This window comes from Microcaecilia unicolor, chromosome 13, assembly GCF_901765095.1.
Source record: "Microcaecilia unicolor chromosome 13, aMicUni1.1, whole genome shotgun sequence".
Lineage (NCBI taxonomy): Eukaryota > Metazoa > Chordata > Amphibia > Gymnophiona > Siphonopidae > Microcaecilia > Microcaecilia unicolor.
In genome coordinates, this window is record NC_044043.1 from 44,315,612 (window position 1) to 44,329,815 (window position 14,204).

At 42.9% G+C, this 14,204-nt stretch overlaps 1 protein-coding gene across 4 annotated transcripts in view; it reads left to right on the top strand.

Moving 5' to 3' along the window:
• Nucleotides 1-14,204, top strand: part of ACACA (acetyl-CoA carboxylase alpha) — a 325,016-nt gene that overhangs the window by 180,378 nt on the left and 130,434 nt on the right. For all 4 annotated transcript variants that reach the window (XM_030222052.1, XM_030222054.1, XM_030222053.1 and 1 more), the window contains 2 exons: nt 1,004-1,159; nt 3,230-3,376. In XM_030222052.1, the coding sequence (XP_030077912.1) occupies nt 1,004-1,159; nt 3,230-3,376 (303 nt within the window). The remainder of the gene's footprint in view (nt 1-1,003; nt 1,160-3,229; nt 3,377-14,204) is intronic.

The window sequence follows — 14,204 nt, forward strand, 5'->3', positions numbered from 1 at the left end:
AAGCGACTGTTCACGCTATCCAAAAATACTAGGACTAGAGGGCATGAGTTGAAGCTACAGTGTGGTAAATTTAAAACGAATTGGAGAAAATTTTTCTTCACCCAACGTGTAATTAGACTCTGGAATTCATTGCCGGAGAACGTGGTACGGGCGGTTAGCTTGACGGAGTTTAAAAAGGGGTTAGATAGATTCCTAAAGGACAAGTCCATAGACCGCTATTAAATGGACTGGAAAAATTCCTCATTTTTAGGTATAACTTGTCTGGAATGTTTTTACGTTTGGGGAGCGTGCCAGGTGCCCTTGACCTGGATTGGCCACTGTCGGTGACAGGATGCTGGGCTAGATGGACCTTTGGTCTTTCCCAGTATGGCACTACTTATGTACTTATGTACTTATGTATCAGTGTGATGTCTGCATGGGGTTTTGATGATGATGTGCTCTACAGATGTCCATGCTGTTTTCCTGTTTTATATATATCAGTTTGATGAAGATCTTCTCTACAGCTGTCCATGCTGTTTTTCTGTTTTATCTATATCGGTGCGATGCCTGCATGGGGCTTTGAGAATCAGCACACCAGAGCCCCAGTTTGGCCCTGACTAAATAGGAGAAACTATCAACTTCAAATGACATAAAGGAGGAATCTTATTGATCTTGTTTTCTGTATCTGCTGAGAAGGTGGCAGAAAATGCTTTCATCACAGCCCCTGCCTATTGCTTTGTGATCATTTAATTAAAGATTTGGTAACCGCTTCTTCATAAAACAACTGTCCAGAGTGGTGTGCATAATTTTCACACTGCTGGTTTTAATTCACATTTTCCTTTAACCAAAGATGTACTTGTTAACAAATAATGAAACAAGAAAAGATTTGGGCATTTGCAAGTGACTCTTGAACTATATTCCCAAGAGAGGAGGGATTGTAGAGGAGCTGAAGTTTTCTCTTGTCTACTGCTTTTGGAATGTAGCTATTTCCTTAACCTCTGGCTGTCTCCATTCTCTCCTTCAGATCATGTTCCAGGCATACGGGGACAAGCAAGGGCCACTTCATGGAATGCTAATCAACACCCCATATGTCACCAAGGACTTGCTGCAGTCCAAGCGCTTTCAGGCACAGTCCCTCGGGACAACCTATGTATACGACATCCCAGAGATGTTCAGACAGGTAATGGTCCCTATTCTAGAGGGAACTGGGCATATGGTTGTTGTTGCCAGCGATAGCATTGGAAGCCACAGCAGGTAACTCTCTGCTTGTCTAGGTCTGTAGGCCAGAAGGGGCAAATGAATGTGCCTATACAATGAGTTTTCATGTAACATAACATAGTAAATGACGGCAGATAAAGGCCTGAGTACTCTGTCCTGATGAGGGATGCCGCTACTGTTTTGTGACGGTGGAAAACTTTCAGCAAGCTTATAAAAAAGTAGGGGACAGTCTAGGGCAGGGGTCCTCAAATCCAGTCCTTGAGGGTCACAGCCCAGCCTGGTTTTCAGGATTTCCACAGTGAATATATATGGGATCTGTTTGCATGCAGTGGAAGCAGTGAATGTAAATAGATCTCGTACATATTCATTGTGGAAATCCTGAACACCAGGCTGGGTTGTAGACCTCGAGGACTGGATTTAAGGACTACTAAGCTAAGGGAGGGCTGTCAAAATAGTACTTAGGTCTATGTCATAAGCCTTATGAAGTTACACTTGAGTACCATAATAATATGTTTACCCTAGAGCACTGTTTCTCTACCCTCTCCTGGGGGCACACCATGCCAGTTGGAGTGTCAGGATTCTTGTATTTGTGGAATAGAAAACTTGTGTAACATAACATAATGGGCCTCTGCTGTAGGCCAAATTTATCTCGTGCATATTCATGCTGGTAATCTTAGCCTAGGTAAGTTTGATTCTGTGAAAATGCCACCCTCTTCCTGGTTAAAAGTACACGTGCACTCTTAGCCAGGTTGAGGGGCGACATTCCTGGAAGCATGGAGAGCATAGATTAGGGATGCATGGACATAGATTTGATTTTCCAATCTACCTGTGTTATTTTCTAGCAAACCTTTCCCACACACTTTGTCGGTGCAGTTCTTATGCATTTTTTTACCCTGGGATGGTCCAAGAAAACAGCAGGGTAACCGATCTGCAAACTCCAAGATGGAAAACAGACAAAGCAGATACGTATATGAAAAAAACAGTATTTAATGGAAATTGAAATTAGAAAGCCCGACACAGGCCGTGTTTCACCCAACTGGGCTGCATCAGGGGCTAAAAAACAAACAATTATATGACAAATAAAAACAATTAAAAGCAGAATTACTCATAATTTAAAATATATAAACATAAAATAAAATATATATAACCATAATTGAAGACTTGGCAGATAATACAAAACACCATGATAATATGATCTAACACATAAATAAAATATCATAAAGATAAATATGAATATACAATTATAAATTTCCATTAAATACTATTTTTTTCATATACGTATCTGTTTTGTCTGTTTTCCATTTTTTACCCAGGGACCTTAGAGGGAATTTTTAAAATGGAAAGTACTTGTGTTGTTTCTCTCTGGCAGTTAGCTACAAGATCGATGGCTATAAGTACCTGTCCCCCTCCCCACACACACACACAATATGTGTTTATCCCAGGTTGTCATGAAAACGGTTTGTACTTTCACCATTGCTGTCTGCATCCATCATTCTTTTCATAAAGAAATAGTCCCTCTCCCTCTTTCTCATTTGGAACTGAGACTGGGATCTGGCATTGTGATCCTTCTTTTATGACTATTCAGGAATCTTTTCCCATGTTTTATATAGTCCACTCATTGCAACAACGGTCCCTGGCTGGAGGCCATGCAGTTCTGCAATCATGGGCCTCTAAATCCGGCCACAAGGTGTCGCCATAGCTTGATGATTTTGACTCCCTCTCACAAGGGCTGGGACTGCTGACAAAGGAATCAAGTTTGCACAGCACTCACTGAGCCACAGGGCTGCCTCCATGAAGAAATATTTCCTGATTTTACTACTGAGTCTGCTGCCTTTGGAGCATCCCAGGGGATGTGACATACTTAACAACAGTAACTGAACTCAAGCAAGTCAAAGATAAGCATAGGCCATTGTAGGGAGCTGAATGATGTTAAAACTAGAGATCAAGCTGGGTCATTAGCATTGTAGAAGGAAGGGGAAAGGCTGTGTGGAGTTCATCTGCTGTCATAATCTTTCTGTTTTGTCTCTTGTAGGCACTTATCAACCAGTGGAAATCCATGGAGGCCACAGCATTCTTGCCAGACTGCCCCCTGCCCTCTGATGCATTGAGCTTCTCTGAGCTGGTATTGGATGATCAGGGTCAACTAGTGCATATGAACAGACTTCCAGGTGGAAATGAGGCAAGTCCCCTCTCTCCTGTCTCTTCACCCCGTGTTTCTGCTATTTGAACAGACTTTCAGGTGGAAACGAGGCAGGGAGCAAGACATTTAGCCCCCCCCCCCCCCCCCCCCCCCCCCCCGTTTAGGCGCAGGACATTTAGGTACCAGGATGTTTAGACCCAATTCTCTTACTCCGTCTCCTAGCCTGAGTTCTTTTCTCTCTGGCTCCCCTGGCTGTGCTCCCTCCCTGCTTCTCCCCCAACAGTGCTGCTGCCTCTCCAGCTTCTCCTCAGCTGCTTGGGATCTCGCTTTCCTACCACCCAAAGGGAGACTGCTGTTCCCATTGCATAATTCACAGCTCATGGGGACACCACAAGTGTCAGTGCCCTGAACATGTCATAGGCACCAACTTTGCATAACGATTAACAATGCATAGGTGAGCAGCTTCACCTAATCAGACTCCTGCATTCTTGATGGGTACACAGCTAAGATACCCTTCCTTTCAGTACTGGGGCTGTGCTTCACCCACTATAAACTTTGACCCTCAGTTCCCAGGTTCAATCAATAACCTAAACCAGTGAATCTCCTTATGGGGTTGTTATCTTCTTCCCTGATCCTCCTGCACCACCTGGAGCATAGTCTTTCTATCACAAATGCCAAGACTATCACCCCATTAGGCATTGTATAATCACACAAGCCAGGAACATTCAGCAAACTGTGGCAAAATCCTTCCCTATGGAGGTAGGACAATGCTTTCCAATCTCTTTGCAGCTTTGACCCCACAATTGCAACCCCCCTCCATAAAAAAGTGTGTGACCCGACTGGAGGTGCAGAATAATGATGGATCTATGGATAGCCCACCTGGCTCGTGTCCCTATTTGGGGTCCCAACTCCCAGTTTGGGAAACTCTGGGCTAGAATATCTGTGGTCCAACTAGAGGTTTCAAGACCCTAGCAACAAAACGTAAAGTGCAACACCAATCAGCCTTCTTAGACATATAACTGCCACACCTAAATAGCCAAAACTGACCCTCCCCCTCCCCTGTTTCTTCACTCTGTGTTTCTGCCATATGAACAACTTCCAGGTGGAAATGAGGTAAGTCCCCACCTCTCCCTCCTGTCTCTTCACCTCTTGTTTCTCCCGTATGAACAGACTTCGTTACGTTACTTTATGTTACGCCAAATCTTGTAATCTGCCTATGCCTATACTGTTCAAGGATGGATTCCATAAAACAAGAGCCAGGACCAGTTTGGGAATTACAAAACAAGATTATAACATTCAACAGATACAATTAATTAAACAGCAGATAATTCAGCTTTACAGAACGGAAAAGCTTTCGCGTTCTTTCTAAACATAAAATAATGAAAACACGATCTTAAACAGAAAGGAAGTTGATTCCACAAATTAGCTAGCTGGTATTGAATAGAGAAAGAAAGGTTTCTAAATCCCCAGGTGGGAATAAGGCAAGTCCCCTTCTTCCTTCCTACCTCACTCCGAATTTCTTCTTTCTCTCATTCCTTTACTTCTTTGCTCTTCAACTTTCCTTTTGCCCTTCATCATACCCTTCCTATGTTTCCTTATTTAGGGGTCCTTTTTACAAAGGTGCACTGAAAAATGGGTTGCGGTAGTGTAGACGCGGGTTTGGGGCGCGTGCAGAATCATTTTTGAGCGCACCTGTAAAAAATGGAGGTGCGGCAAAATCAAAATTGCCGCACGTCCATTTTGGGTCTCAGACCTTACCGCTAGCCATAGGCCTAGCGGTGAAGAATTTGGGCAGTAATGACCTACGCGCGCCAGAAAATAAAAAATATTTTTCAGACACGCGTATCGGACGCACGCCAAAAATGAAATTACCCCAAGAGTGGCTTAGTAAGAGGGGCCCTTAATTTTTTCCCATTAGGACTTTGTTTTGTCTTTGGCATGTCTTCACATTTGTCTGTTCTACCTTTGTCCTTTTCTTTGTCTTTTATTTTCTCCTCCACTTTCTCTGCTGTTTGATCTTTTTTTTTCTCTACCTCCCTCTCCTTTACATACTGTCTTTGCTGCAAAAATGGACAAGGTTGTCTCCCTTTAAAATAAAAATCTTGCCAGGCTTTGCCCAGTGCAAATGAGCTGAACTGAAGAGTGGCAGGGCTTCATTCCCAGCCCGTGGGAAGACTGATGTTCAGTACTAAACAGATGTTGAAATTCGGGCAGATGAGAACTCCATACGGCACTATATGTTACTTGCATTGGTGGCAGGCCCAGAGCGGACCAGTGTGGAGCCAGACTCCAGCTAGAGAAGAGAGATCGACCCAGTTCGTTCCTGTTGGGTTCTTTGTCAGCCTCTCCGCAGGAGATGGTTCAGTTTACAATCATATTTTGACAGTAAAACTGAAAGAGAATTGGCAATCAGAAAATGACTTTCTCCATGTGATGAGGAGTGGAGAATAATTGTGTAACTGATGCCATTAAGACGAGAAATTAGATTGTTTTCTGCTGAGAGATAGCGGTCCTGTGGTGCTCTGCGAATGCTCTTGCTGCGATTGCTTTCTCTGCCTCTCGCTCTCTCTCTCTCCTTCCTCTTACTGCCCTCCTCTTCCTCACTTTCAATTTTTATTCTGGCTTTGAGTGGTTGAAGTCCAGGGGAATAGGGAAGTCCCAAAGGGACGGAGCTCTCTTCTTGCTGAAATTACAAAAAGCTCAGAGCAGGCTGGGCAGGAGCATTGAGTGTTTACTCTGTCTGTATGAATACAAATAGTCTGATTATACAGAATCCTGCATTGGCAAAGGACAGAAAAGAATGAAGTACCTGTATATATATGTGTGTGTGTGTGTGTGTGTATGTATGTGTGTGTGTGTGTGTGTGTGTGTGTATATATATATATATATATATATATATATATATATATATATATATATATATATATATATATATATGTATATACACACAAAATTGTGTATTTATTTTTATGTACACATATAAACATTAAAGTAAGAATCCCTACCAAACACTCCAAGAGTCGAAAAATGGGAGGTAAAGTAGGGATGGGCAAGGTTCAAATACAGCCGGGAGTCGGAGTATTGTTTAGAAATTTATTTAATGGATCTAGAGGTTCAATGCAATAAGAAAGACTTGACACACAGCCATGTTTCAGCAATGAATGCTTGCTTCAGAAGTCATTATTTCTACAAATATACAAAAAAGAACAATATGTAAAAAAAATAACAATAATAAGACAAGAACATTACAAATAAAACCCATACACATCTTCTGGGCGCAAAAAAGTAAGCGTTTATGGAAAGGAAATTTTCCAAAAAACAAAGACGTGACCACCCAAGGGTAACTATGAATAAATAAATAAATATATGTAAACTCTACAAAAATAAGAAGACGCTTGTCAGGAATTTATAAAAAATTTTCCAAAACTTTATCAAAAAGAGTGTAAACAAAATTGTACTACAATAGATAAACATGTAAATGATGTGATTGAAAATTGTAAAACATATTCTGTATAGTGTTGGATAATACCTTAGGGCCCCTTTTACAAAGTGGTGGTAAGCCCAACGCCTAAAAAGGAAGTACCGCAGGGCTACCACAGCAGCCCAGCGGTAGTTCCCACCCCCAGTGCACCACCATATCCGGCACTACAAAAATATATTTATTTTTGTAGTGCTGGTATGTACCCGGTGGTAATAGGGCAGTGCTGTGTGAGTTAGCATGGGATCCCTTACCGGCAACTCAGCGAGTGGCGGGCTTCCCCCCCCTCCCCAAATAGCTGCGTGGCAAGTGCTTCACTTGCCACACAGCCATTTCCATTTTTTTAGCTCTCGGATATAAAGATTGCCAGGTAGAGGGTAATTTTCTAGCAAGTTACCTAGGCCCCGATGATCAATTTCCCTGTGCTGTTCTGAGCAGCGCTATAAAATTAGCACCCGAACAGCGCTGGGAAATAACACCACTGTGATCGAAGCTAACAGCATGCAAATTTATGCATGTTATTAACTTTGATTGTGGGGGTACTTCAGCGGGAGGATCATGTCAGTCCTCTCGCAGAAGTTGTCTGACAGATCTGGGCTGTCAACAAAAGCCTGGACCTGTCAAAAATGCGAATGCAAGGGAGGTGGACCTCCAGCCCTCTAGCTCTCTCTGTCCATGGAGCAGTTGGGGGGGCACTAGACCATCAGGGGTAGGGTTGAAGGTTCACCTGATGGGGTGGGATGTCCAAGTTGGGATGGGGGGGGGGCCTTCAAGCAGATGCATGCTGGACAGGGCTCCCCATTCCTTCCCAATGCTCTGCAAACCTTATCTCCAGCTCCGAGCTGGCGTAGGGTTTGCTGTGGGAGCAGTGCCCTTGTTTGGCGCATTGCTCACTTAGTATTGGGGAGGAATAGTTTAATGCCCTGTTAAGCATGCATTTGCATACTACTTGTGCTCAGAGCCGGCATGCTCATTGCTTCACGTGCTCGCCGGCTGTGATCGTGTGGCGGGAGCAAACGTGGGTACTAGTATGGTGCTAATAGCCTCTGGCGTCCACGTTTGCTTCTTATCATCGGGGCACTAGATTTGAAACTGAAGAACGTGCCTATTTTATTTTTTTTAAAACCACATAAGCACCTTATGTGCCTTTATAAAATGTTAGCAGTAATCCTGCAGCTGTGGACTTTATGCCTGCTCAGGAGCAGGTGTAAATGTTAGCATGTGAAGTACATGTGTAAATTGTGACTCCGCCTGAACTCCTTCCCTAAACCCACCCACTGTAAAGTCTCATAAATATGTGCCTAATTGTGCTTCATGTAGTTCTAAGCATGTGGTATTTTTGTCAAATAAATAGGATTTATAGAATTCCACATAGCTTATAGAATTACTTCCATATAATGTGCATGTACAGCACAAAATCTATGAATACATCTTACCTGTCATACTTTTGCAGCTGACTTTCAAAGTGAAACTACACAGGTGCTTTCCCTTTGAAAACTGCCTGCGGGTAGGAAGTACCCATGCACGTTGCATTTCGCCCTCAGTCTGGCTTGAAGTAACCCTCATGCATTTTTTGCCCAGACTGAAGGCAGTTTTCAGGTGGCCAGTTTTCCCGAGGAAAGGCTTTTTGCTATATATATATGTCTTTGTGTGGGCATATGTGTGTCTACGTGTATATAGATATATATAGTACACTTTTTGCTTGATATCCATCACATATTCATCATCATACTTTATGGTTTATTAACAGATATAAAACATATGACAGTTTTGTTTATTGGGTAGAGGTGCAGTGGGCATGCAGTGTGTGACACCTTCCTTCATTATGTATAGAATCATCAATATAGTACAGCCGCTTCATAGGGTGTGCTGGTGCTACTGGGTAGGCCTGGAGTCCACTAGTGGCTAGCCAGAGATGTGCATTACTTTTGCTTCCACTGTCAGGTATAAAATCAAATTTTAGTTTTTAAAGGAATACTAAGTTATATCCAATAAAAAAGGTATCATCTTGTTTTCTTTTCTATGTTTTATTTTGTTCGATTTCTATTGATTACCTTTAAAGGAATAATAAACTTGCTCTCACCAAACCCTTGTCCCAGAGCATTTGGAAAGCAATACAGAAAATTAAGTCTGTTGCCGGCAGCTGTGTGGCAACTTTCCTCCAGTTTTGCGGTGGCTAGTGGAGATTCTGGGTTTACAGTCAGCAAGCTGTGGGTTTTTCCTATTTGCTACTACTACTACTACTACTTAACATTTCTAGAGCGCTACTAGGGTTACGCAGCGCTGTACAATTTAACAAAAAGAGACAGTCCCTGCTCAAAGAGCTTACAATCTAATAGACAAGTGAACGGTCGGTCCGATAGGGGCCCTTTTGTGTGTAGACTGAGGAGTGTGGTAGCCGTGTTAGTCTACTCTTAAGGTTATCAATAGAAATCAAACAAAATAAAACATGGAAAAGAAAATAAGATGATACCTTTTTTATTGGACATAACTTAATACATTTCTTGATTAGCTTTCGAAGGTTGCCCTTCTTCCTCAGATCGGAAATGTGTGTGTGTAGACTGTAAATTCAGATTCTCCATTAACCACTGTAAAGTTTTGGAGTACTGACACTAGATGTCACCATTTACCCTTAGAAATATCTTGAGGATTTGAGCATGGGATCCCCTCCACAGGAACCTCTTCATTGTTGATTCAATCTAGAATTGAGAATGAATGAGACTGTTGGGCAGACTGGATGGACCGTTCAGGTCTTTATCTGCCATCACTTACTATGTTACTATGGGGCCCTTTTACAAAGCGGCGGTAAGCCCAACGCGGGCTTACCGCTCACTAAAATGGAAGTACCGCCGGGCTACCACAGCAGCCTGCTGGTAGTTCCCACCCCCAGCGCGTGCCATTTGCGCCGGATTAGCGTGGGAGCCCTTAACGCCACGGCGGTAAGTGCTCCCTCCTGAAACGGGTGTGCATGTCCATTTCTTTTTTTAAAAACTGCCTTTTACCTGCTGCAGTAAAAGGGGGCCTCGGTGCGCATCAGAAACACGCGCTGATGCCAGCGCAGTCCCCCTTTTGCCGCAGCTTCGTAAAAGAACCCTCATTTTACTGTGTAGCTCTTTGGCAGCTATTTAGCAGGATCTGAACCCCAGTATGAGAGCAGCTAGTGAACCTCAGTTTTTCAATGAAGAAGTTCAAAATTTAATTTCAAAGGTTTTTTGTAAATTTAGAATCTTTTGGTACAGAGGACAGTTTTTGAAAGGTTGTCCAGTATGTAGTCTGTCCCTTGCCGGATTACTGTAATAGCCTTCTTATGGGTATTTCAAAAGGTTCTTTGAGAGCATTGCAAGTTGTACAAAACTCTATAGCAAGGGTTATTACTGGAAGAATTCATTACGATCATATTACTCCTATACTGAGGTCCTTACATTGGTTACCTTTTAGGTATCGTATTGAGTTTAAAAATCTTAACTCTAGTCTTTAAAGTATTGAATGGCGTTGTCTCCTTCACTCTTTGCTCCACTCTTAGGTGCTATCAAGCTTTGTGCTCCTTGAGGTCATCTCAACAACAGCTGTTTGAGGTTCCATCATTTAGGAAGATTCATTTGGAGGAATATAGGCCCTCTATTTATTACGTGTGTGATCCTAAATTATGGAATGCTGTTAAGTACATAAGTATTGCCACACTGGGGCAGACCAAAGGTCCATCAAGCCCAGCATCCTGCTTCCAACAGTGGCCAGTCCAGGTCACAAATACCTTCAAGATCCTGAAAAAGTTCAATACATTTTATGCTGCTTATCCCAGAAATACACAAATCTAGATAGGGAGAGCACGTTGCCACAACAGAAATGTATTATGAATAAAGGGGACGTCTCATACAGTCACACAGGCACTTAGAAGTGTCTGGCTTATGTTGAGCCAATATGTTTGTGACACAATATAATCATTGACTGCCCCCAACCTCCAATGGTGCACAATATTTGCTTTTTGTGGGTTTGCTCGTGCTCAATTTTTAAATGTGCATGTCTTAGTATCACACTGTGTCCATATCACTTTTTATAGTTGTTTTTTTGTGCACCCATAGAGTTCTAGGTCTTCAAAAACTATATCACTGTTGTAGTCAACTAAATCAAAAAAAGCAAAAGCATATATATATAACTTATCTTAATCTTCTTAGAAGCTACGAGTCACTTAATATTTCTTTAAATCCAACGATTAATGTGTCTCTCATGCTTCATAGACTTCGCTTATCGAATCCTGATCAAATCTCCGGAATCAATGCCCACCTGACAGAAATATCCCAGAAATAAGCAGTGGATTTCCCCCAAGTCAATTTAATAATGGTCTATGGACTTTTCATTTAGGAAGCCATCCAGGCCTTTTTTAAACCCCGCTAAGCTAACTGCCTTTACCACATTCTCTCCTTGCAGTCCATTGGGCAGTTAAGAAAGATTTAAAGACCAATTTGTTTGCTCAGTCGACTGTTGATTTTGTTTTTTATGTTTAATTTTTGTATTTCATTTTGTATGTTCTTTTTTGTTCCCCAAATAGAATGTTTTAAGTATGCAGGTTATAAATAAATAAAGCTTTATTGTTAATATTATTATTATTATTAATGTATGTCCACTTAACTGTCTCTGTTTCTGTTTTGCCTAGTTGTGTTTCAGAATGGATTGCAACTTGTTTTAAATATGTTTTTAATATTGTGCAGCTTGATCATATGTTTTCCTAACAGCCATAAATTTTACCTAGTTCCATTAAATCTAACAACTGAAACCTTTATAAAAAGGACCATCAAATTAATTAAGAAATGGAGAATTTACACAGGAGAGGCTGTCTGAATAATGATGAGTTAATTGTAGAATTAGCCACAAAAGTGGATGCAGCCGTTACGCTTCTAAAGAGCGGTGATTTTTAGAAAGGGAAAGTACATGGACACTTTTGCTTTTAATATTGCCAGTTATCTGTTCAACCAGTGGTGGCAGGCATGTGTGTATTTACCCCTGCTTTCTATTTACTTATGAATTAACTAACTAAACTGGAATGCAAGCAGTTTGAAAAGAGCAATTTCCCACTGCTATTTGTTGGTTTTATTAGTTTTTCTGTGATGCAGAAGCTGGAACCACTTCTCACATAGAAATACACGGGGCCATTTCTGAGGATCTTAATTCTCTGGAGCCCTTCAGACTGATCTAGCCTATTTTCTAACTCGGGTCTTTTCGCTGTCCCCCCCCCCCCCCCCCCCCCCCCACACACACAAATCAAATGTAATCCTGCTCAGTTAAATTTTCAGAGAGTTATTTTGCCCCCCAGAAAAGACAGACAGACTGACATCAACCCATTATGTATAATTTCTTTCCAACAATCCATTGAGTTGGAAAGAATAAAAGCCAGACAAAGAAGAGCCAAACAGCACAGCCCAACAACACTGATGTAAAAACCGCTCTGAGCAAAAAACTAGAATTCTCTAACAATAAACATAAAATACTTGTAGCAGCATCTAATCTGGTAAAAAGCAGATATATTATTATTTATTTAGATTTTGCTCACACCTTTTTCAGTAGTAGCTCAAGGTGAGTTACATTCTGGTACACTGGATATTTCTCTGTCCCAGGAGGGCTCACAATCTAAGTTTGTACCTGAGGCAATGGAGGGGTAAGTGACTTGGCCAAGATCACAAGGAGCAGCAGTGGGATCTGAACCGGCCACCTCTGGTGCTCTAACCACTAGGCCACTCCTCCACTATATAATTTTTTTACCGTTTTGTTTGTGTGAGCTAACCCAGAACTTACCGCAGGATGCCTGAGCGTGCCCCGCATTAAGCCCTTTTAAACTGTGGTAAGCACACGCTAGTGCAGCTTGGTAAAAGGACCCCATAGGCACCTATGAAACATTTATAAAATGAGGCCTTTTTGGATTTCTCAGGTAGGTATCCTTTTATGGAATCAGGCTTTCTGGAGAGTATGTGGGATTCTTTGTGTCAGCAGTGGGCAGTGGTGTACCAGGGGGTGGGGGCGGTCCACCCCGGGTGCACGCCGCTGGGGGGTGCTGCGGTGCATGCCTGCTGCGAGAGTTCGCTAACTTCTCTCGTTTGCTGCAGCTCCCTCTGCCCCGGAACAGGTTACTTCCTGTTCCGGGGCAGAGAGAGCTACAGCGAACGAGCAAAGTTAGTAAACTCGCAGCAGGAGCGCGCTACGGCACCTCCCCCCTAGCGACATGCACCCGGGGGGGCCTCTTTCACGGGGGGGGGGGGAGTATTTCGCCAGGGGGGGGTCCGCGCTGCATGGGGGGGCGGGGCACCGCCCCGGGTGTCCGCCCCCCTAGGAACGCCACTGGCAGTGGGTACAGTGGTGAGTGCTTTGTTGGTGGTGGCACAGTGTTGAATGTGTTCAGCTCTGTGTGGAGCAGGGGTCTCAAACTCTTTGGTCCTTTTACTAAGGTGCAGCGAAAAGTGGCCTGCGCTGGTGTAGATGCATGTATTGGACGTGCACTGGTTCATTTTTCAGCACACCTACAAAAAAGGCCTTTTTTGGGGGGGCTGAAAATGGACATGTGGCAAAGTGAAAACTGGCGTGCATCCATTTTGGGCCTGAAACCTTACCACCACCCATTGACTTAACGGTAAGATCTCATGCGTTAATCGGGTGGTAATCGTCAGTGCGCTTACAATGCTGATTACTGCCCGATTAGCGCTTTGCGCTGGAAATTTTCCAGTGCGCATAGTGGGTGTGCGTAAAAAAATGAAATTATTGCCTAGGCTACATGGTAGCCGGGCGGTAGTTCCAAATTTGCACGCGTTGTGCTCTCGTAGGTGCCTACGTGGCTTAGTAAAAGGGCCCCTCTGGTGGTGAGTTGTCATGTGTTCTGGATATTTAGAATGAATATAGATGAGATGTATTTGCATGCTCACTGCCTTCATTGTATGCAGACCTCTTACATATGTATTTGTGATATCCTGAAAAGCCAACTGGTTTGCAGCCCTTCAGGCCTGGAGTTTGAGAGCTCTGGTGTAGAACATCGTGGATTCTTTGTGCTGACAATGGGCACATTATAGAACAATGATTCTCAACCCTGCCGTGGGACCACCAGCCAATTGGATTTTCAGGATATCCCTAATGGATATGCATGAGAGAGATTTGCATATAATGGAGGTGACAGGCATACTGATCTGTCTCATGCCTATTCATTAGGGATGTCCTGAAAACCCAGCTGGCTGGTGGTCCCCCAGGACAGGTTTGAGAACTACTGGTATAGAGTGTGTCCAGCTTTTTATGCTGATGTTGGGCATGTTGTAGCATTTGTCGGACTCTGTGCTGACAGACACAGTGTGGAGTGCAACTGGTTCTTTTCTTTTTGTTTTATAGTGGGTACAGTGTGGAGCATGTGAAGCTTTT